General features: G+C 37.9%; 1 protein-coding gene across 3 annotated transcripts in view; it reads left to right on the forward strand.

Moving 5' to 3' along the window:
• Positions 1 to 22,721, forward strand: part of grid2 (glutamate receptor, ionotropic, delta 2) — a 523,204-nt gene that overhangs the window by 392,921 nt on the left and 107,562 nt on the right. For all 3 annotated transcript variants that reach the window (XR_014801858.1, XM_084947220.1, XM_084947219.1), the window contains exons 9-10: positions 16,552 to 16,653; positions 22,244 to 22,441. Coding sequence is in view for 2 of the 3 variants with exons in the window: in XM_084947220.1 (XP_084803346.1) it covers positions 16,552 to 16,653; positions 22,244 to 22,441 (300 nt within the window). In the remaining variant the exon portion in view is untranslated. The remainder of the gene's footprint in view (positions 1 to 16,551; positions 16,654 to 22,243; positions 22,442 to 22,721) is intronic.

A 22,721-nucleotide genomic window follows, 5' to 3' on the forward strand; every position in this document is an offset into this window, starting at 1 on the left:
AGCATTCAGCTAAATCACCAGTTTTTAATATTGAACTTACAGTACCTGCAAAACAACAACTAAAATGTATTAAGTTTAGTCTTTAAGTTTTCTTATTTCTTAAAAAAGCAGCCTGCTTATAATAGCTTGTGTGATGAAATAAAGAAAAGCGTTGTATTTACCTACAAGGCCTACTTGTTTTAAAAGTTTTGTTTCATAATTTGGAAAGTTTTTGGTTAATAGGTCCAGAGTGTAAGCAGAGTGGTTTAAGGGCCAGATTCTTCCACGAAATGCGGTTGAAAAATTTGCTTTTGCATTAGTTTACTGAAAACAAGTGGATTCACCTTGGTTTATTTTACTATAGAGCATTGCTCTTAAAATACACACAGCTTCATTTAGTTTTGGCCTGCTTCCCTGTACACTAAGGCCCTCTCATATTAGCATGGAAAATTTGCTTTTTCTATCTATCATTAATGAAATCAAGCGAGGAAAGGCAACAGCTCTTCTGGATCTTAATGATTTATGTTTTTTTTTCTTTTCATAGCAGAGTTTTAACTGTCATTTGCTGAGCAGTGATGAACTATGTTTGCTGAGAGTGGCTTTCAGAAGCATTCCTGATTCCTGAAGTAATGATTTCCCATCAAGAATCCTATGTAGTTTAAAGGCTATTCTGCTTCCATAGACTGTGCAGCTATTTAATATTGGTTGTCAGCCTTGTCCTGTGTTATAAGATTATGTGGGATATAAATTCCCAATTTCTTGATTACTTATATCTTTCAGTTTGGTTATTCTTTAATTGTTGAGATCCCTTTATACCAGTGTAAAAATAATCTTTTAAACATGTGGCTAATAATAAAGTAGAAAGCGTTTATTTTTATTTGCAAAAATCTTTCATTTCATTCTCAAAATTTCTATAATGCTACACTTAGAATTAAATACAGGGTTGAAATGATTTGCATTTCCTATATCATTCTAACCTTTTTCTTTTTTTGTGATTTAATATTTTATTATTTCTTTTCCTGCTTGAGGCTCTGTACCTCTGCTCTGTTTTTTTGTGCCTGTTGTCTTTTTCTGCTAGATAAATATCAGTTTACAGGAGAGGTCAAGAGATGTGCTAATGCAACAAAATAACTGCTTTTGGACATACCAGACTCTGAGACAGGCCCTCAGTGAACAGCAAGAATCAGAGTGATGGGTGACAGGACTGAATGTGTTTTTGTGTGTGTGAGTGTATTGTATGAAAGTGAGAGTAAGTGAGTGTTGGACAGCTGAGAAGTGAAGGGTGCTAAGTGTATCCAAGTGTACCAGAATGGCTGTAAAACTAACTTTAACTGTATCCACATGCGATACACACATGCAGCTCTTATCCTAACTTTAACCATTACAACTGAATAAACGTCCATGTAGCCCTTAACGCTAAAACATGCCTTAACCCTCAAATAGTCATTGAAATCTACAAGGTCCCTCCAAAGCTTTTGGACCTTAATAGTATGGTGAGATCCATTATCAGGATCTCACCTTATAATGCAAACAAACACACACAGACAAACACACAGAGATCTGTTGAGGGACCAGCTATGTGGTTAGACTGGCACAGGTTAGTCTAGCTGTCTGAGTGCTGCAGATATCATATTGACTGAATTACTAGGTAGAATTAGTTTTTTGTACCTATGAAAAAAGGACTATATCTACTCTAGTGTAGCTTGACATAAGATGTAAAAAATAAATTTTTGTCAACATTCTTACCTTGCTGTGTTAAGAAGTAAACGAAGAAGATGAATAATTAAACAACTTAAATATTTACATAAACATTTACAATACGGGTTACTGAAAACACTTACCTGCAGTTTGTCTGTAGAAAATGAAGCAAATAATAAGAAATTACATAAGACAATACATAAGAGTGTTATGATGAAGGGCCATGAAAGTGTAGAGCAAATAAAGCACGCAATAACGTATTACAGAATAAGCACTAGGATATGTTCCTGTACAAACTGTGAGATGTAAAAGGTTCTCAAAACAATAAAAATGTTACTCTCTTATATAACAGAAATTCAGCTACCAAAAGATTGTGCATGAGCTTTACACAGAACGAGCAAAAAAAATGTAATATTATTCATTGCTTACGTAATATACAGTCAGTGGAATCAGAAGAAAAGCTACACAAAAATGAAATAACATTGTGCATGTTGCCTTTCTGATGTTCTCAAAGTAAGATTCCAGATTTCATGTTATCATGATTGTATATGTACATGCATAATTTCTAACTGCACATGTATGCACATGTATTATTTAAACCCCTGTGGTATATAATGGCTTAAACGTTCCCGCTATACTGAAGACATCCTTTTTGGCTCTCGGAGGAGGCGGACGCACTTTTTCTCCTCTCCTCTCCCTTACCTTCCCTGCTTATGTCCTTGTCTAGTCTCGTGTTTTTTTGTATTACTTTCCCTGGAACACTCTCTCACAGTCTGTTTCTAAAACCTAAAGAGAATTATGGATTTGATCAACTGGTCTCTGAATGCTATTGACACCCTTTTCTCAACGAGAAGTCTGGGCTCTGGAGAGCCCGAGTGCCCTGGAGGGACTTTCCCTGCCGGATACACAATGGACGGGTGGCAGGAATGGAGGGTCGTGTGCCTGGCGGGACCGTCGATCGAAGACGCTGAAGATATCTACCTATTCGGAACCATGATAACAGGGTTCTTGCTGATCGGAGCTGGCTTGGCCCTGGCTTATCGGAGAATTAAGAAAGCGGAACCGGCTGTTCAAACCCCCCCAAGGCCGCCCGCTGGGATTGAAACGGTGGGACAAGGCGCAACTTCTCAGAACGGGCTCATTGAGAGCAGCATGGTTAAGATCTTGGAGATGCTTACAGCTGCCGTGAATACTCAGAATAACACCTCTGAGCGAAAGTTGGATTACATCGTGGAACAGCTGACTGCAGCCGTGAGTTCTCAGAATTGGCTCTCTGAGCAAAAGAATGACAACACCACGGAACGCAAGTTTGATACCATCATGGGGAAGCTCGCGGTTCTCCAACGGGAGATTGAGAGACCAGTGTTGGAGTGTTAAAGAACAGCTTTGAAATTCTCACGAGTTGTTGCAAAAGACAAATTACCATCATAATCCGGCTACCCCTTCGGCGCCAGCTGTGGGCTCAAGGCTGGAGCCGAACAAAAACTCCCTGATCTGTGCATTCCTGTACTATCCTTTTGTATTACACATTTCAATGTTTTTTTCCTCGCTACCTAGCCTGACCTGTCTCCCCAATGTGATGTTTGTGTATTGTATGTACGGTCGGCAAGGTCTGTCATCTCAGTTGTGGGCAAAAGACCTGCAACTGACAAATAAAGGCTATCTCATCTCATCACTCTCTCTCTCATCATCAACATTAAGAGTCCCCATGGCTTTACATCTTTAGCTGCACTTTAATCATAATGATAGCTTCTGTGTGCTTAGAGTGCAGTGAAAATTTCTGATTCCTTAGTCTTTTGCATATTTGTCCCATTTACTTATTTCATTATCATCAAACAAATTGTAATATTAGACAAAGACTACTCAAGTAAATACAAAATGCAGTTTTGTAAAAGATAATTTGATTTATTAAAGGGAAAAAAAACATCCAAAGCTCCCTGGCCAAGAATCATTATCCACAAATGGTAAAAATTTGGAACAGTCATGAACCTTTCCACGAGTTTCTGGCCAAATTACTCCAAGTGAACATTGACAACTCGTCCTGGAAGTAACAAAAGAAGCCATAATAACATCTAGATAACTGCAGGCCCCACTTGCTTCAGTTAAGGTCAGAGCTCATGATAGCAATAAGAAAGAGACTGGGCAACAATGGCGTCCATGGTAGAGTTCCAAAGTGAAAACCACTCCTGGCCAAAAAGAACACAAAAGCTCATCAAATCATCATTTTAAAGCTGAATTTTCTGCTTACTAAGGTATTCTTTGTCTAACATTAAAACTTTTTATATATCTGAAATATGTATTTGTGAGAAAACCAGGAAGGACCGAATATTTTTCCACACAACTGTATATGTTGGCACTGGTGTGTGTGTGTGTGTGTGTGTGTGTGTATTTTGCATGCTGTATAGCTGTGTTTCTTTAGCTACATGTAAGTGAAGTTGTGTTAAACACATATAACTACTTACTGTAAGCCTTAGCATTTTTTTCTTTTCATCTGTGATGATTGCAAAGCAAAAAGCAAGTAAATAGAGTTATTTGCATGCCTACCTACCTGCACTTACCAGGCAGACATGGTGGAAATAGTGGAAGATAACTAGATTTGAGAATTTTTACTTCTGTTAAGACTTTTGGGGAACCTTGCGTGTAAACTCTATTAGATCAAACCTGTATTCCCAAGTGGAGTCTCACCCTTCTCCCACTCTTCCTTCTGTTGTATCTCCCATTATTCACCAAGAGTATTTGCAGGGTGAAGAACATTTTTTAAATCACTTTCCCCATTTTTTTAACAGCATCTCCTGCTTTACTTATCTCTGCTCTACTTTCCATTTTTTTTTCTGTCTGCCTTTTTGTCTCTTTGTCTTTTTCTCACGTTTCAAGAGAACAGAAAAGCCATAAACACATACAGAGGTAAATACACAAATTATGTATCACCTTATCAATAATTAGCATTATTTTTTTCCTGTAGTGTTAATCATAGACTTTTATATAGCTTTGTTTTAGACAAACACATTTTTTCTCATTTGCCAGACAAATCTCAAACACAAAGGTTAATTGATTTAAAAGGCATTTTCCAAGAACTCCAATTGCGTTCATCTTTTTAGGCAATAAGTGATGAAACGTTTTCTTCTTTATTCAATTAAAAAGAGACGGACACTGAATTAAATGATAGCGCAGTTTAATTATTAAGTTACATATTAATTTAAAGTTTGGTATTTAAAAGCACATTAAGTAAGGAAGTTTGAATTATATATACATACCAGAACCCAATCTAACCCGCACTGCACACACACAGACACACGTCTTCCCAACAATTCAAGCAAGCCATAAAACAGCTTGTGGCTCATCTGGGAAATCAGAACAGGACTTGTTGTTGTCATCGTTATATTGATTAGAGACTGCTCAGTGTATTTGTGTGTGTGTTTGTGTGTGAATGCAAGTGTGGATTCGTAGGTGTGTGAACATGTGTATATGTTTGCATATATATAAGAAAGAGAATAAAATCTATAGTCAAATGTTGTACTTCAAGTCATGAACATGAAGTACTCCCACTATGAATAACCTCAACTCCTACAAAATAAAATAAGCAATAAAACAAAGAATATCTTTTTGCCCCCTTCCCTTTTCCTTTTTTGATATTATGCAAATTTCACATGTCTGTATTATAAAGAGTTTATGAACACTCATCAGTTAATTTTCTGTCTCTTCTCCAACACTTTTTTGATTTGTTTAGAACCCCCCAAAAAATCACTAATTATGCAATAGATACCCTAAATGTTTTTAGAGCTTTGTGTATAATTAAATTAAATGTATTTCAGTTAAAGCTAAGTTTGCTCTGCCAATCCTGTTCTCACTAATGTTGTGTATCACAGGCATAAAATGGCATTATTATAGCATAAAAATGACAGTAATAATTTTTGCTCATACACAGTTTATCACACTCATAGTTATGCTGGGTTTTTTTTTTGGTGGTGGGGGGGTTTGCTTAGATACTAGAATGCTGAATTCACATGATAGCCCACTGTGGATTTGTATAGATAAATCAGAACTCCTCTGTATTTTCACGGTTGGATAAACCCAGATCTATTTCATTTGATCTTGCTGCTCTTTTTAATACCTCTTTAATTCAGCATGGGTGATTAAGAAATCAAAATTTTAAAAAGTAATTATTAAAATAAGCTGTATCTTTATAAGTTTTGTAGCTTCGGTCAGGTGTAAACTTAAGTAATGTTATTATTTCATGTTTTTTCAAACCTAATGTGTACCTGTGTACACTAGTTTGTTTGAAATGGTGGTTGTGGTGCCTTCAGCTAGTCAGCATTCACTTCCATCTGGATGAATCACCTCACACTTACGTCATATGGTTCATCTCGTACAGCCAGAGTACCTACCCTAAAGGAGGAACCAAAAAAAACAACACACCCTCAGGTTCTCAGTCATCCAGGTCATCATAGTCAAAGGAGCTTGCAAAGAAAAGCGTCTGGACTTCTTTAAGTTACTTGAAGACGTTTCACCTCTCATCCGAGAAGCTTCTTCAGTTCTAAGGTCAAATGGTGGAGAGTCCCAGATTTAAACCTAGTGGGAGTATCCCCCCAAAAAAGGTTTACGACACCAACTGTCTGCCATCTATAATCCAGTTTTGAGTTCCCTCCCCAGACGCCTTAACGCCCACTCACATCCTGGGCCATCTGACCTCAGGAATTCGCATGATAAGGTGGGGCCAGGTTTCACAATGAGCACACCCGAAACTCTGGCTGATTGGGACCCACACCCATTTTCACACCTTGGCTCAGGCGATTAGGCAAGGCAAGGCAAGTTTATTTGTATAGCACAATTCAACAACAAGGTGATTCAAAGTGCTTTACAGAGACATTAGAAACAAAAACAAATAAAAAGCATGATTTAAAATTGATTAAAACAAGAAAACAAACAAACAAACAAACAAACAAAACAGTATATAAAATCAAAAATCAAAACAGATAAAATCAGAACAGATTAGAGGATCATCAGGGGATCCTTTGGTTCCTCTCTGGGGGGATACTCCCACTAGGTTTATATCTGGGACTCTCCACCATTTGACCTTAGAACTGAAGAAGCTTCTCGGATGAGAGGTGAAACGTCTTCAAGCAACTTAAAGAAGTCCAGACGCTTTTCTTTGCAAGCTCCTTTGACAACCTCTCTTTTGACAAACGTTATCACAACAAGGAAAACAAGAAAGTCTCCACTAATGTTGTTCTGTTGACTGAAGACCTTATGAATTCAACTATGCTGGAAAAAAAAATCTCTTTAGAAAAAAAATTGTTTCTTTTTACATTATTAGCTTTTACATGACACACTTAATCAACAATTTGCCATCAGTATAGCTTTTGTTCTTTTAATTGTGTCCCTCAAATTCAATTCTGTTTAGGAAATTGGTGGAAGGGCAGGACAGAGTAAAGTGGCTTTTTGATTTTAATTGCCATTCAGGTTGCAGTTTTTGTGTTCAAAGACACAATGATTGGAATGGGGCATGCTTTGCTGTATTTTATAATTTTATTTTAATAACACCAAACAGCAAAATAAAATAACACAAGTAAGTGAAAGAAGGGAAGAGAGGAGACGAGAATTCCTGTACACTTGGAAGTAGTTTTCATGCTAGAGTGGATGAGCACACAGACTATGAGGTAGAGAATGGGCAGCTGGTGTTGCAGACCTAGTCTAAGTGGTGCAACAAGCACCCTGTGTTAGCTGAGAGAAAGACGGAGAGGGCGGGCTTATTGTGCATTAAAGTGCACATATTGTTGTTTAAGTAAATTCATTATTGTAGAGTTCATTTACTTATTTCATTTAATCTTTCTGCTCTTTTTAATACCTCTTTAATTCAGCATGGGTGATTAAGGAATCAAAATTTTAAAAGGTAATTATTGAAATAAGCTGTATCTTTAGAAGTTTTGTAGCTTCGGTCAGGTGTAAACTTCAGTAATGTTATTATTTCATGTTACTAATTAAACACTCTTTAAGCACTTTTTGAATAATTACAAAACATACTGTGAAAATAAAGAGTAATGTGCCCATACTGGGCTTCTGTTCCCACAAACAGATGCACAGCTGGATAGAGCTGAACTGAGAAGATATTCCTTAAATGGTGCATTAGATGTTAAAAGCAAAAAAATGTGGATGTAAAATCTTTACTTACTGTGAATCAGCCCTACCGTTACTATTACCACCACCAGGAGTGTAGGAGTGTCATGATCAAAGAATGATTATAATGAGGCATTAGTGTTTTGTTTTGTTTTTTTAATAGTTTCATCACAGGAATATTTTTGAATAAAACTGTCCAAATAAATCAAGGCAGTGAATAGAATAGATTAGAGCTATGCTTGGAACTGCTTTCGAGGCCGATGGATGAGCCTGCACGCTATAAGGTGGAGAGAAGGCAGTTGGTGGTGCAGAGCTTTCATACTAGTGCAAGTGGACTGCTTGCTGCAACAAGCTGGTGCTTCTCTGACTGCCGCTGAACTGGTAGAGAGCACGGAGTGGGGAGAGAACCTTGGACTTTTAGCTGGTTCCTTAAAACATGTCAACCAGCAAGCACAAATATGGCAGAGGGAGGGGAGAGGACAGAAGGAAGGCTTGGTGTGCAAGCTGTTCGTAGACTGACACGCATGTTGCTCATTAGCAAGGGAGAAACTGAGGTTCGGGTGGTGGTAAGAGAGGGGTCACTTGAGGAGAGGGAGGGAGACAGGAGTAGTGGAACTGCTCTTCGGTTTGACTGTGCGCATGTCTGGCTGCCCTCTCTTTATAGCAATGGCAAACATATGACTGCATAGTGGAGTCAACAGAGGGAATGTTATAGCACAACAGATGCTGAACACCACCTGCCCAGGAGCAGAACACCTACTCCTGGGCAGGTGAAATCCAGTTAACACAGGGAAAAAAGAAACAAAAAAGAAAAGAGGTAGCCACGTATGATCATGGAGGAAAGCCCTATAGTATTTCTGCTGCTGAAGGTGAAGCAGATAAACTACTAATAGCTAAGAGTAGCCTACACCAAGAGTCCATTATTACACTGCATTAGAAAGTCCAAAATCAAATCTCTCTCTGTGTCTATCCACTGGTGGAGCTCATCATATAAGGTGGGAGGAAGTGCAGCAGCAGCTAATACAGCAATTGCCCAGGTCTAATTTCATGGGGAGTTGCTCTTATGTCTACCAGCAGTAATTTGAGGTAAGGTGTAAAGCAGAATTTTGACAACATTTATTCATACATCTCTGTTTTACTTTTACAACTTCCTACGCATATTGATTTTGTTGCAGTCGCTAGTGTCTGTCAGCGCTGTGTACAATTTTCCCACCTCCATGGCTTCCAAATGTCACCTGCTATCGACTGCATTTTGAATTGCTACGAGTCATGTATGTAACAATCAGGCCAGAAGCCACAGTTTGTGTCACAGTGTGCTTTGATGTGTTTGCCACAGGGAGAGAAAATAAGAGATACATGAAATCTCAAAGCACCCCTTAGTGATTGTAAGATGCTATTTAGGCTAGAGGATACCTGCATGCTGTTTGATTGTGCATCCACATACAGTACGCGGGGTTTGTGTTCACATTGATGTGTGTTCCGAGAAAAGGGTTTGTTGTAACAGTAAATGACTCGTGGCTCCAACACAGCACTGGTCGATGGTCCAATTACCTTTAAATGTGTGTGGTTACACATCCTTTAAAGTGCCTGGGATCTGTCTGAGTCTATGCAAGTGCGGTGGCTGGAAGTAGGAAGGAGACTGATATAGACTGGTATATCCATTTTTTGTTCAGTGTTATAATAATGTTTTACAATACTGAAAGACTGACACTTTAATGTAGATGTTTTTATTTGTACACTACTGTGCAGTCTTAGCCTTTGTGAATGTCTTTTAAAGATCTTCTTTGGACATACTACTACTTTTTCACTTATTTTTAGTCCAGTCCTTGCACCTGACCATTTTTAAATAAGTTTTTTTAAAACCCTTAACCCTGACCTAGGAATGATTCTAGCATAAAACGCCACCTAAATTAAAGAATGAACCAGTGTTGTTTCTACACATAACAGAAAACTTAGCAAGGAACCAGTTTTAAATTGTATCTTTAGGCACTTTTATACTAGCAGCCTGTTATAAAAGCAAACCATTTGTTCACATTTCTTTAGATGAACCTATGAAAAATGCCAAAGATAACACAGTTTGACAGGCATAACATAATAGTTTTGCGCCAAGAAGTGCTATTAGCTAAAAACTGGCTGTGCTGTGCAGCGTCTCCCTAAAATATTTGAAGAGGCTGGACAAATGTAGGACAAAAGAATGAGTTTCAGGCCTAAAAAACTAACTGCAGAAGACGAAGAGTATGTGAAAGTCATATCCTTAAGAAATAGGAAGAAGCCCAGTAAAGATGTGACACAGGATCTATGAGATTCATTTGGCCCCCGGTTATTGCAATATCATCCAGAAAACATACGATCAGGAACAGCTTCCTTTTTAAGTTGTTGATTCCAAACAATCTGCTAATGCAGTAAACACAATTGTGGATAGAAAAACACACAATGGAAAACTATCAGTCGTGGAAATGTCTCCCCAGAGCCTGGACCTCAACGTTATTGAAGCAGTGTGGGATCATCTTAACAGAAAATGAAACAAAAGGTATCCAGCATCCAAAGAAGAGCTTTGAATGTCCTTCCAGAAGCCCATGGTGATTCATCAAATGTTGTTGAAACACAATTTTGGTAAAATGAGAAACAAAGAGATAGCATGCTTTGTCAAAAGAAAAACTGAACTGAGAGCAATAAATGATGAAAAAAGAGAAATAAAAAAGGAAATTAAAGCAGTGATAGAGAAAGAAGGAGAGAGAGTGTGGGATGTTAATGGCCGTGTTTAGATGCTGTCTTCTTCCTAATGGTTATAACATGCAAACGCACACAAACACTCACAAATGCACATTTACTTCATACTGTCAGGCTGAGAGCCATTATCCAGAGCTATGAAGATAAGCAGAGGTTGGTGGCCACTCTGCTAGTCATCCAACCATTTTAACTCATCGCCTGCACACCTCTACAGTGAAGCAGCCTCTATTACTCCTTTTAGGTGGAAGCAAATGCATAAGAGGATAAAAGTGAAAATACTGACATTTACATTTGTTGAAATATTACAAAGGTTCTTCCATCTCCTTCGAGCTTATGGCTTTGTCTCTTATTTCCTCTTTACCATCCATTTATAATGTCAAAGAAAAAATGAAGATAGTAATGTAAAAACAATGTATGTACTGTTAAGTGTACATACCCTTATCAGTAAGGCTGTTTTTGCATGTCATTAATAAAATAAGGCAATTTAAGTGGATGCAAAATAAATGACAATGGAAAAAAGTAGGAATGTGCCCAAACTCGGCATAAAGTTTTATGTTCTCACAAACAGATGGACAACTGATCCAGGAAGATGTTTTTCAAAAGAATGAAAGAGCATTTACAGTAAACAATGTGGATTAAAATTCGATCACTTCCCTCACCAGAAAGTGGGCTTTAAAAAAGAATTATTGTAGTTGCTGGCAATGACGCATTTAGGTATTGAATCATACCGTTCAAAGTGCACTATGTACATCTATTGTGGTTCTACTATGGCTCTATATGAGAGTGGGGGAGTGAAATTTGATGTAATGTGTGTTGGTCTGGGTGGGTGAATGTTTTTGTCTGTAAGTGTACATTAATGGCTAAACAGCCTGACCCTGATTAGTACCCTCTGTTATTACTTTAGTCCTTTGCTTTTAGTGCTTGATATGTTTTGCCTAATCTTATTGACTTATAACTAAATGCTATGCAGAATGCAATAGACTGCCTCATTGGGTTCACTGCTTTTCTATGTTATTGTGCATATTCTCTGTCCACATTGTTTCTGTAGGATCTAGCACCTTATCAGTAGCTGGAGCAATTGACCGATTTAACTAGTGCAAATGCACGTGGTTATTAAACCAGTCTTTTAGGAACTCTTGTTTTATTAATGCAGTCCCAAGAAATAAATATTAAGTACCTTGCTTAAGGGTAAGATGACTACAGTAGGCAATTCCTGTCTCCGGGAGGCAGTGCAGGAAACACTAATGAAGCAAAACCATGTGGTTTTGATTTTTTAACTCTTTCACTATCACTAACTCTTATCTCAGTACAATCACTGAGTTTTGATTACCACTGTTGGGGCTCACTGCTGCATAGCTCAACAGCTCTGTGGAAGCCAGGTTTACAGAGTGCCATAGCAGGTGTGCTTTTGCTGTTAGCCAAAGGCTTTTTTGTGTGTGTCTGTGTAAAAATGTGTGTCTCGCTGAACCCTTTTTTTTTATTATGAGTTCCGCTTATAATCCCTTTGCTGGATTTTAGATAATGTTCTCTTTGGAGCAGGTTGACTTATATGTGTTGTTGTATGGATTTGTTTTCCTACAGATGTGGTCAGGTGTGAATGTAAAGTGAAAAACAGAGTCTGCTTTTGGTTTTCTAATCGGCATTTTGCTGCAGGACTAATATTTTATTGATTATACACATTCACACTTTTAGAAGCACTTATGGCAACTGCTGTGCTGCAACTTTTTTACAGTGTGTCATCATCTTTGTTTAACACCTATCAACATCTTGTTTGTCTTGCATGAGGTTCATCCATCTCCATATTTTTTCCTCCCTAAGTGTCGCTGTTTGGTTTGTGTTAACTGTTTCTCACCTGTGTTTTTATTCGTGAGACCTTTCTATGTTTTTCATGTTACCACAATCTCCTTTTCCAGGTTTGCTTCTGTTGCCACACATATAAACAGCAGACAGGCGCAGCAAAAGAGTAGCGTGTACAAACACATTCACACACTTTTATTAAGGACTGTATTGACAGTGGGTTTGTGGAAAAAATTATTCAGTAGTAGTTTTTCTGTCTTGCAAAATAAAGGCTAGCAGGCTAATATTAAGAGAAATACAGGTTTACAGATACCTCTGTATTTTGGGCCGTTATGAAATAGAGAAATGAGCTACATTTAGCTCCACATCTCCCTCTCCAGGCAAAAACATGGATAGCATGGAATTTGATTTACTTGGGTTTGTCTGTGTGATTTGGGTAAATGCAGAAAGATGAGCAAAGATGAGCACTGTGTTGTTGATTTAAGTGCTGGAATGGCAACAATGTTGTGTGGTTGCAATAACACATAACAATAAGACAGTTGTACATCCTACACACCCTCATATATCCAACTCACAGTGAAGGTTGATGAGGCCCTTGTGTGAATTATCTAAGGTCACTGGACTCTGTGTTCTAATAGGAATGATAAAGGTTGTAATATTTTCCACTACAAGGAGCAACAAAGAGGGCACGTTGCAAATAAAAATAATAATGGCTCTTTTAAAGGGCAGGACCTTGCTCACAGCGTGCATTTATAAAAGCCCTGCATCTCTACTTTGGTATTGGCAGTTCAAGCACACATCAGCTTAGTTTAACAGCAAGAATGCTTAAAGATGTTGAAAAAGGTGCTTCAGTGATGTTGGGAAGATGCCAGTGAAGTACACCCACGCATGCTTGAGATATCAAATAAGAGTTTAAAAATGTAAAAAGTACCTGTGGACGTGCAGTATTAACACATTTAAATGTGTAATGGATGAAATCCCCAGTGATAGTTACTCTCTCCCCATTGATCAACAGTGCTGTCTGTCATGGTTCACTCATGAGGAAAGACCCAAACAGGTAGGCAGGCAGGCTACAGAAAGAAACAGCACACACACAAAAAGAAAACAAAACACAAAAGTACTCATAAAAGGTTGCATAAGTAATGACAACAAAGAAACATCAAGGATGTAGAAAATAGACTAATGCCACGTTATATGAGGGTACCTTAGCTGTTCCTAGGACTGTGCTCTTCTGGACAGAGATCTCAGATGTTGTTCCTGGGATCTGCTGGAGCAACTCGCACAGCTTGGGGGGTCACTGCACTGAGTGCTCCGATTACCACTGGGACTACTGTTACCTTCACCCTCCACATCGTCTCCAGTTCTTTTCTGAGCTTCTAGCACTTTTACAGCTTCTCGTGTTCCTTCTTCCTGATGTTGCTGTCATTCGGTATCGCTACATCTATCACTACAGCTGTCTTCCTCTGCTTGTCCACCACCATTACTATCGGTTGATTAGCCATCATCAGTTTGTCTGTCTGCATCTGGAAGTCCCACAGGATCTTAGCTCGGTCATTCTCTACCACCCTAGGACGCATCTCCTATTTTGACCTCGGGTCTTCCAGGCTATGCTTGGCACAGATGTTCCTGTATACAATACGAGCACTTGGTTATGGCGTTCCATGTATGCCCTGCCTGCTAGCATCTTGCACCCTGCTCTTATGTGCTGGATTGTCTCGGGGCATCTTTACACAGCCCCTGCACCAGTGGTCTTGCCTGATGCGATAGACCCCAGCCTCTATGGATCTTGTGCTCAGAGCTTGTTCCTGTGCTGCCATGATTAGGGCCTCTGTGCTGTCTTTCAGTCCAGCTTTGTCCAGCCACTGGTAGGACTTCTGGATGTTAACCACTTCCTCTATCTGCCAATGATACACATCGTGCAGGGGCCTTGCTCCTCTTCTTTCTTGTGTTTCTGCTGTCTGAGCTATTCACTAAACATGCGGTCGGTTGTGGCCATCTTTCTGATGTACTCACTGATGTTTGTTGTCTCATCCTGGACAGTGGTTCTGACACTCACTAGTCCCTGGCCTTCTTCTTTTCTCAGGCTGCTGGATTTGGTGTGAAACACTCCATGCATGGTGGTTCATCTGAATCTTTGATATAATGCAGCAACAATATAAAGGGAAGACAAACATAATGACTTAGTTGGTGGTAGAGTGGGTATAACTTTTCGCACTTTTACCAGAGGTGAAGAAAGACACAACCACAGACAGACAGGAACTAAGAGGGCAAAAAAAAAAAAGTCATGGGAGAAACACCACAAGAATAAGTCAAAAAGTAGTTATAATACAGCACCGGCTTCTAATGGCAAATCTAGAATTAACTCACACACATTATCCGTGTCTACAAAAATCATTCCACGAGGAGTGATTTAAACTGTTGGCTTTGATTGTGAAAAAAAAAAAAACTTCAAACAGGATGTAGCAGGGCATGAAAAAAGCCACAATTTTAGAGAAGCTTTACCATAAGTACTGGTCCCAAAAGGGAATTGATCAGAATTGGCAGAAAACTGTATATCCAACAGTAACTTCTGGCTTTAGAAAAATGGATAATCCCGTATTTCCCTCTGCACTGTGCCCTCTGCTTCTCTGATGTGTTTGTGTTTTCTTTTAAATACAAATCATCACATGCAGTTTTGTGTGTATCATAGTGTGCTTGTGATACACAAAAAGATTTTTTTCCCCCTGTTTTTTTTCCTACTGCCTCTATCTCCACAGGGAAAACAGACTAGTCTGATCTTTGAAGCTAAAAACAATATTTTATTGAAAACATCAGGCAGATTAAATAATTTGGTCCAGAGGAAGAGAAAAAAAAAACACTGGGTGTTTATGATGCAATTTGATAGAAGTCTGGGTCAGAAGGAAATAGATGAAATCTTGTATACTGGGAGTTAAAGCAGTATATTATGTGCTGTTTATGATTATGTTGGGGTCCTAGGTAATTCAGAAGGTAATTAATTCAGTGCTCAGTTAAGTCAAATCATATAAGCCTTGTGTTTGTCCTTTTCCACATTATGCATCATGCACTTGGGGGTGAACTGCAGATTGTAAACTATACATTCTAGAGAAATTTGATCAAGGGTTTTTTGGCGATTAGCGGGAATATGGAATGGGAACCGTCAAAACATAAGACATAAAAGTTAGATGAGCCAAATGTGTAACCCGAAATGTGAATATGCCTGATTGGTGGTTTACAAGAAGGTTTTTTAATTGGGACATACTGGTTGGTCACCCATAGATTAGTTAGTCGAAATACTTATTTTGCTTAATTGACTCTTTTTAATTTTCAGAAATAGATTAGAGTGCAATATTCATGATGCTCAGTACTAACTGCACCCAGTGTACAAAAAAAGATGTTCAGTAAATGTTTGGAACAAAATGAAAAAAATAAAATTTTGTGGAATTAAAAAATAAACGTAGGAAAACTTAGGTGAAGCTGAATTTGTCAAACTGTTAAGCACCTCCATGTGTTGACAAAAATCAGGTAGATGAACAGGCTTTTCGTTTTTATGGTTGGTCTCCGTAAAAACAAAAAGCCTGTTTACTTTTAAGCTGAGACTAGAAGACTATTTTCTTGTTTTATTGCTCATTACACAAGTATTTAAGGGCCACACTATTTTGTGAATTGTACTTTTCTTTCGGGTGAACTTTCAAGAAATTGAGCTGCGTTTAAGAAAGGAAACCTTTGTGTGGCCAATTACATTTATACAGCTTGACATATATATATATATATATATATATATATATATATATATATTATGAGAGAAGTTTGTTGTCTTTTATGTTTGATGAAGTGTGTCACCATTACAACTGTGTATTCTGGCATTGCGTGTGAGTCCAGCTGGGATGGAAATAAGCTACCAAAGTGGTGAAACTACCGTAGTGCACCAGAGATAATTATCATTTTGTTCAAAACAATAACTTAACACACTGTTAAATAAAGGTAGTTAAAACACTGCAAGCTTACAGTTTATTTTGAATATTTAAAAGATTGTGGAAAAACACTGAAATCTAGCTCCATTCTGATATGGCTCTGTTAAACAACCAGCCTTTTTGGATTTCAATGATATCAGTGATACTTACATTGCAGTTGTTTTTTGTTCTTACTGAGGAATTAACCAGTCTTATGTTTCAGATTTCTGTGTAACTAACTGTTTGGTGTGTTTCTGTGTGTTTTTGTTTGTGTACATTACAGCTAGCCACATGGGACCCAGTTCATGGATTGAATGGCACTCTGACAGACAGAAAATTGGAAAACAACATGAGGGGAGTTGTGCTACGAGTTGTCACTGTTCTGGTGAGTTTAACTGGCCAGTTTGTTAATCTGTGTGTGTGTCTGTTCTTCGATTATGACAAGATTTCCAATTGTCCAAAGACAAAGAAGACCGATTTCAGTCTTTATACAACTTTTCCTTTTGTTCATCTTGAAAAATCAGGAGGGACTGTATTAATTTGACATTTCAAACTTTTGCTCCTTTATAAATCTGTCCTTTTGTCTATTTTTGTCATTCCACTTTATATATATGGGAATGGATCTAGGGACAGCTTAAGAGCTTATGTGAGAGCATGAAAAAAAAACAGTTTATCATACAGTGTTAGGAGTAAAGATGGGGGTCATAAAAGCCGAAGAATACCTACCACGGTGAGCTCACTAATGGACCAAGCTATCATAATTTCATTAGCCTTCATTTTGACATTTGACAACTATGTGATGGAGTCTTGATGGTGGTGGGACTCTGGCTTTCCAGCTCTATCTGCCTCGCCCGCAGCATCGATTTGAGTATATCCCTTGAGTGCTTTAAAGATTCACAGCTATAAATTCTTCATGTCCCCCCTTTGAAGTGAGAAACAGAGGAAAAAAAAGCGATAATGCTAGACATCTCTGTGGCTATCCCTTTTTACTGATCTTTTCATGAATTTTTTCAGTCTTTGATTTTCATCATCCTTAAAGGCAAAAAGGATATGGGCTGTGAATATTGTCCCTCTTCTCATTTTTGGGAAGGAGTATCTCTAGTAATGTGAGGTGTATTGTTTGCACACTTTTAAGTTTGTGTTGCTCTTCCTGTCTTCCTGTTCTGTAGCTCTGCCTGTGTAAAAATGTTTATGTTTTACCCAAAATGCCTGATCCCCCTTGTCGACCTAATAGCAGAAAAGCCAAGAAAGGGTGTGAAATGTCCATGTGCGTTCCCAGATCTTTCCATGTGTAAATTGTTGCGGTTATGACCCATAATTGTGCAGGCACTTATGGATGTGTGGGAGGAAAAGCCATGTACAGTAGTTTAGTATTAAATGTACTGCATGGGTTTTGTTCAGTAAGACTGGAGAAGAGCTACTATATTAAATAATATATAGTATATTAAAGTCTGGCATATTTCAATCTGCATTTAACACTGATACTCACTGGGGAAACACAAAGACATTAGACATTATTAGAAAACTTCAGACACTTGTACCTCCTGCTATCCATGCACAGAAGGATCTTGCAGGAATGGTGATGCTATTTGGTCAGTAGGATTTCATAACCTGCTCTACAGCAGGTTAGTTTTGCAACATAAGTTAGAAGTAAGAAGTGACCCAATTTCAGGGTACTGAAAACTCGGGTTAACAGTGAAGTTAGCTGGATAAGAATAAATCCTGCTTTATAATACAGACTCAGAGGTAGAAAAACTTTTGGGCACAAGTGACACAATTAGCCAAAAACAATGTTTTAAAACTAAAAAATATAGTTTAAGAGCTTTAAGCAGTTATCAAAATGTGGTTTTCTTTATACTATATGTAAGACTATATAGTCAGCTGGCCTAACAATCTAAAATTACTGACTTATATATGTTTCTAAATTAAATTGTTTAATCTCAGCAGCATGGCTTTCTTCTTTTCATCATGTGTAGTGGTCTTGTCCTTTTTTATGCGAGGGTGCACATTTCTCTGATTTAAGTAGCAAGCTGTGGATTTAGCTACAGTAGCCCAAATATGCAGCCAAAGGCAAAATATGTCCCTTTTTAACTTGAGTTCATATTTTTGGAGATAATGAAGAGAGCTCACAATGTTCTCTCTGAATAAAAAGTAAAGTTTTACTTTGAAGGAAGATAAGACACACAGTAACCACAAGTGTAATTAATGCCAAATTTGTTTTGCAAGGTGGCTAATGATATCGATCACTGAAGATTGATGAATTAGCAATCAAATTAAATGATGTTTACAATTTGACAGTTGTTCCTTTACTTTCATTTGATAGTCCATCTAACAATAAAATGTATTTTAAAGGGACCATCTGTAGGATTCAGTCTAATGATGAGGTTGGAGATTGCAACCAACTGCTTACCCATCCTTTTCCAAGTGCTTAGAAGAGCCTTAAGTGAATGCAAACTCAAAATGCAAAAGGCTGCTGATAGAGCCTGTTTGGTTTGTCTGTTCTTGGAGAATAAATATGGTCGACTATGGAGAATGTGACAGTGCTCTATCGATACAGATGATTGTCTATACACTAATGAAAACATAATTATTAAAATTCCTATATAAAAAAGAGCTCTCTAAAGAAAAAAAACTTGTCCACTGTCTCGTACACTAAATATGAATTTAGTGTACATTTTTCTTTGCGTCTCAATTTGAATTGCTTTTCTGTTGTTCTGAACTTTATATCATCTTTCTGTACCAAACTGAAACTGAGAGAAAAATCATTATCACACGATATAAAATCTAATCTACTGCAGGCGCTGTCTGGGCTTTTCAAAATAGATTTTACTTTTACGGTACACATACATTTCTCAGAGTGTTTTGGAAATGATCACAGTGGCACAACTTACCACATGACTCTGTCAAAACTAGCATTCCTTAGAGGGAACTTCAAGTGGTATTACTTAGTTTTTGTGGAGGGAGCAATTCCTGTTTCTGGTATTTTTTTCCAAAAAGAATAAGAGGAACATTTCCAGTTACAGGAATTAGTCTTGAGGAAAGTTAGGGGAAATGATGGAAATGAGACATGGGAACAGTAACTTCAAGGGACGTGAGATTATATACTGCATGGTGACAAGTGGGAGTATTGTAGCTTGATGGATGTGTGAAGATCAGGTGTTCTAGACATATGTTCAGGGAAAACTAGAATCTACAGACATTGCACTCTGGAAAGATGCAAAGTGTTATATGTCAGCTGGTAAGTGGCAAGAGAAACAAAGGGCTGTAAGGAAAAAAGCAGAGAAAGAAAAGCAACTCGAGAAATACAGATTAACATCACAGTAATACTACATCTCAAAGGATAATTTTCTTGCAAGATTTCAGTCTGTAAACCATTTACTGAGAAGTGATTTAGCCCAACAGTTTAAAATCAGACTAAACAGCGCAATGTTCAGATGGTTACATGACTCTTTGTTGACTTTTAGATAGTCTCATTATTTTGCAAGTGAAAAAAAATATCAGTTGCATACCCACAAGTGTATTAATTCTCTCAGGGCTAAGATAAGATGAGATAAGATCAGATGAGATAAGATAAGATAAAACACAGTCATGACTAAAAGAAAGGACACACTTTCACAAGTACACCTCATGATTCAATAGCTTTTTTTTCACATTATTGTGGAGGATTTCTGGTGGACACCTTCTTTAGATCATTGAGGTTTGCAGGCATTCGCTTATGCACAGCACTCTTGAGGTTGTGCCACAGCATTTCAATTGGGTTGAAGTGTAGACTTTGGGTGATTGCAATATTTTGATTTTTTTCCAACATGGCCTCATATTTGGTTCTAGAATACTTTGATTATGATCACTGTAGAAGAAGCCCAAATCTCCCCCCCCCCCCCCCCCCCCCCTTCGCCTCTGTGTTTGACAGGTGTTATGAGCTGTTTGTGCTGATATGTCGTGTTTGGTTTTCACCAAATGCCCAAACATCTGCACTTTGGTCTCATCTGTGTAATGAACAATATTCCCGAAGTTTTGTGGTTTGAATGTATCTCTGTAAACCAAACCTGTGCTGCCATTGCAGCCCTTTCCAAACAAGCCATACTTATTCAGTATTTTTCTTTTTCTATGAGCTTTACGTTTGTAACACGTTAACTGCATTACTAGTAGCATCGCATAGTCCGGCTCCACTCCATATCTACTCATGGGAAGATTAGCATCTGTCTTGAAAGTTTTCCACTTGTGAATAATTCTTCTTACTGTAGAATAATAGATGTGAAATTGTTTGGATCATATAACCTTTCCCAGATTGATGGGCAGCAAGAATTACTTCTCTAAAACTATTGCTGATGCCTTTCTTCTTTGCTATTTTGTTAACACAGATCTACAAAACTTCTGCTTTATAGAGGTCCTCACACCTGTTGTTGGCCAATTAATCAAGTGCATTTGATACATTAATATTATTGTTTTGCAGCTATAGCTACTAGCTGCTGCCTCAATCAGAGCAGACAGCTAATATTTTTGTTCGGTAAGTGCTTATAGTGAAATGGCTAACGTTAATATGCATGCCATTTATGCTAACTCTTTGATACTTTAATGTACTTTAATACTTTAATGCTATGGAAAAAAAAGTTAAGCTTAAAACACGTTAACTGCTGGTGTTATGTGTTTTCCACACCTACTCTGTCTTTCACACATAATGTAGTTTAAAAGTTATATAGTGTAATTAACTGTAGGTCAGGAAATTTGTACCATTACGTTGCCTTGATTGTCCTGCAGAACAATGCCAACCAGCTTTTCTCCACCATGTCTATTTGTTTATAAAGGTTTACAGAACCCCCCAAATAAGGAAGCAATCAGTGTCAGTTGAGGGGAAAATCAGTATGTATGGCTGTTTTTGTTAGTGGGTGTTCCCACCTGAATTGATGGATGCTTGTGGTAAGAGAGGGACTTGGTATGCATGTCCACTCACTGTCTAATAGTTTATTGAACTGCAGCTGCTAGCAAGGATTTGAAAATGCCAAGTTAATGTGTAGAATACCCTGTGTGTATATGTTTCTGTTTGAATGTCTGTGCTTAATGTGCAACCAATATCCTGTCAATAACACAAACAGTCTCATAAAATAAGACACACTGGTCTGCAATGTTTCACTCATCAGTAAGGATTTATTAAACAAAAATTGTGTGGTAAACGGCTAGAAGGAAAACACATAATCCAAGGTGTAGGAAATGAAAATAAGTCTCATGTTGCTTTCTATTTTTTGTATAAGCAAAGTTTCCTTGAAAATAATAAAAAAAAAAAAACCTTGTTTTCCCTTGTGCTTTGTTCACTTAATTGCCTAAAATGACAACGCTGTTGGATGTCATTTAACCTCAACAGAGATCCAAGTGCCAATGGTATTTAAGAATGAACCGTTAAAAACAAAACTGCTGGAATTTATGGTGCAGTTATTGATCTTCAACATTTTAATTCACTTTAAGTTGTCAGACAGGGTACCAATTCAGTAAATTAATAAATTGGTTCCATAAATGAATACAAGTATGCCGAGATGAGAACTTCAAATAATGGGGTTAATCATGATTTTCACTTGTTACAGTCAACATACACTCACTCAAAAGGTGCTTCAGCATATAATTTAAATAATGAACATATGCTGAAAGATGTCTGCTTGCTTTCATACCTTGATTTCTTCTAGAATAACACATTGGATTATTTTCACATTTGCAGCATTAATATCTCTAGTAGGTAGTAGAAAATAAACCCCAGAGAAGAGCCTACCTGTAACATATAGTTTTACCTTTTCAGGCATTGCATGTATCATTATCTTTAAATGTAAAATGTAGATTCTCTCAGATATGCTTGCAGCCATCAAAATGATCTTTTGTGCTGCTAACATGGTTATTAGGGTAATGGGGGACTTGATGCTTGAATGAATGGTGCATTGATTGGCTGCTTGACTGACTTACTGACACGCTGACTGTTCGTTGCCTTCTAGGAGGAGCCGTTTGTAATGGTGTCAGAGAATGTTCTTGGGAAACCAAAGAAGTACCAGGGCTTTTCCATCGATGTCCTGGATGCTCTGTCAAACTACCTGGGCTTTAAGTACGAGATCTATGTTGCTCCAGACCACAAATATGGCAGCTTGCAGCCTGATGGTCAATGGAATGGACTGATGGGCGAATTAGTCTTCAAGGTGAGAAGATCACAAATGCACATGAGCAAACAAATACATCCAGTTTGCATAAAATGGTCTGCTTAAGTAATGATATCCCATAATTTGCAAAAGAAGTATATGTTCCCTGTTTATGCACACGCTTATACTATATCACTGCAGAAGGAGGAGAAGCTTGCATGTAGACACGTATCACTTGCTGAACAGAACAGCCTCTCTTAGGTTTAGTTCACACTCGGATGGGTTCCATCATCACCCACTTGGCAACCACTGGATTTATGTCTTTAAACTTCTTTAATTT

Source organism: Perissodus microlepis, chromosome 12 (genome assembly GCF_051167445.1).
Source record: "Perissodus microlepis isolate ML-2025 ecotype Zambia chromosome 12, ASM5116744v1, whole genome shotgun sequence".
Lineage (NCBI taxonomy): Eukaryota > Metazoa > Chordata > Actinopteri > Cichliformes > Cichlidae > Perissodus > Perissodus microlepis.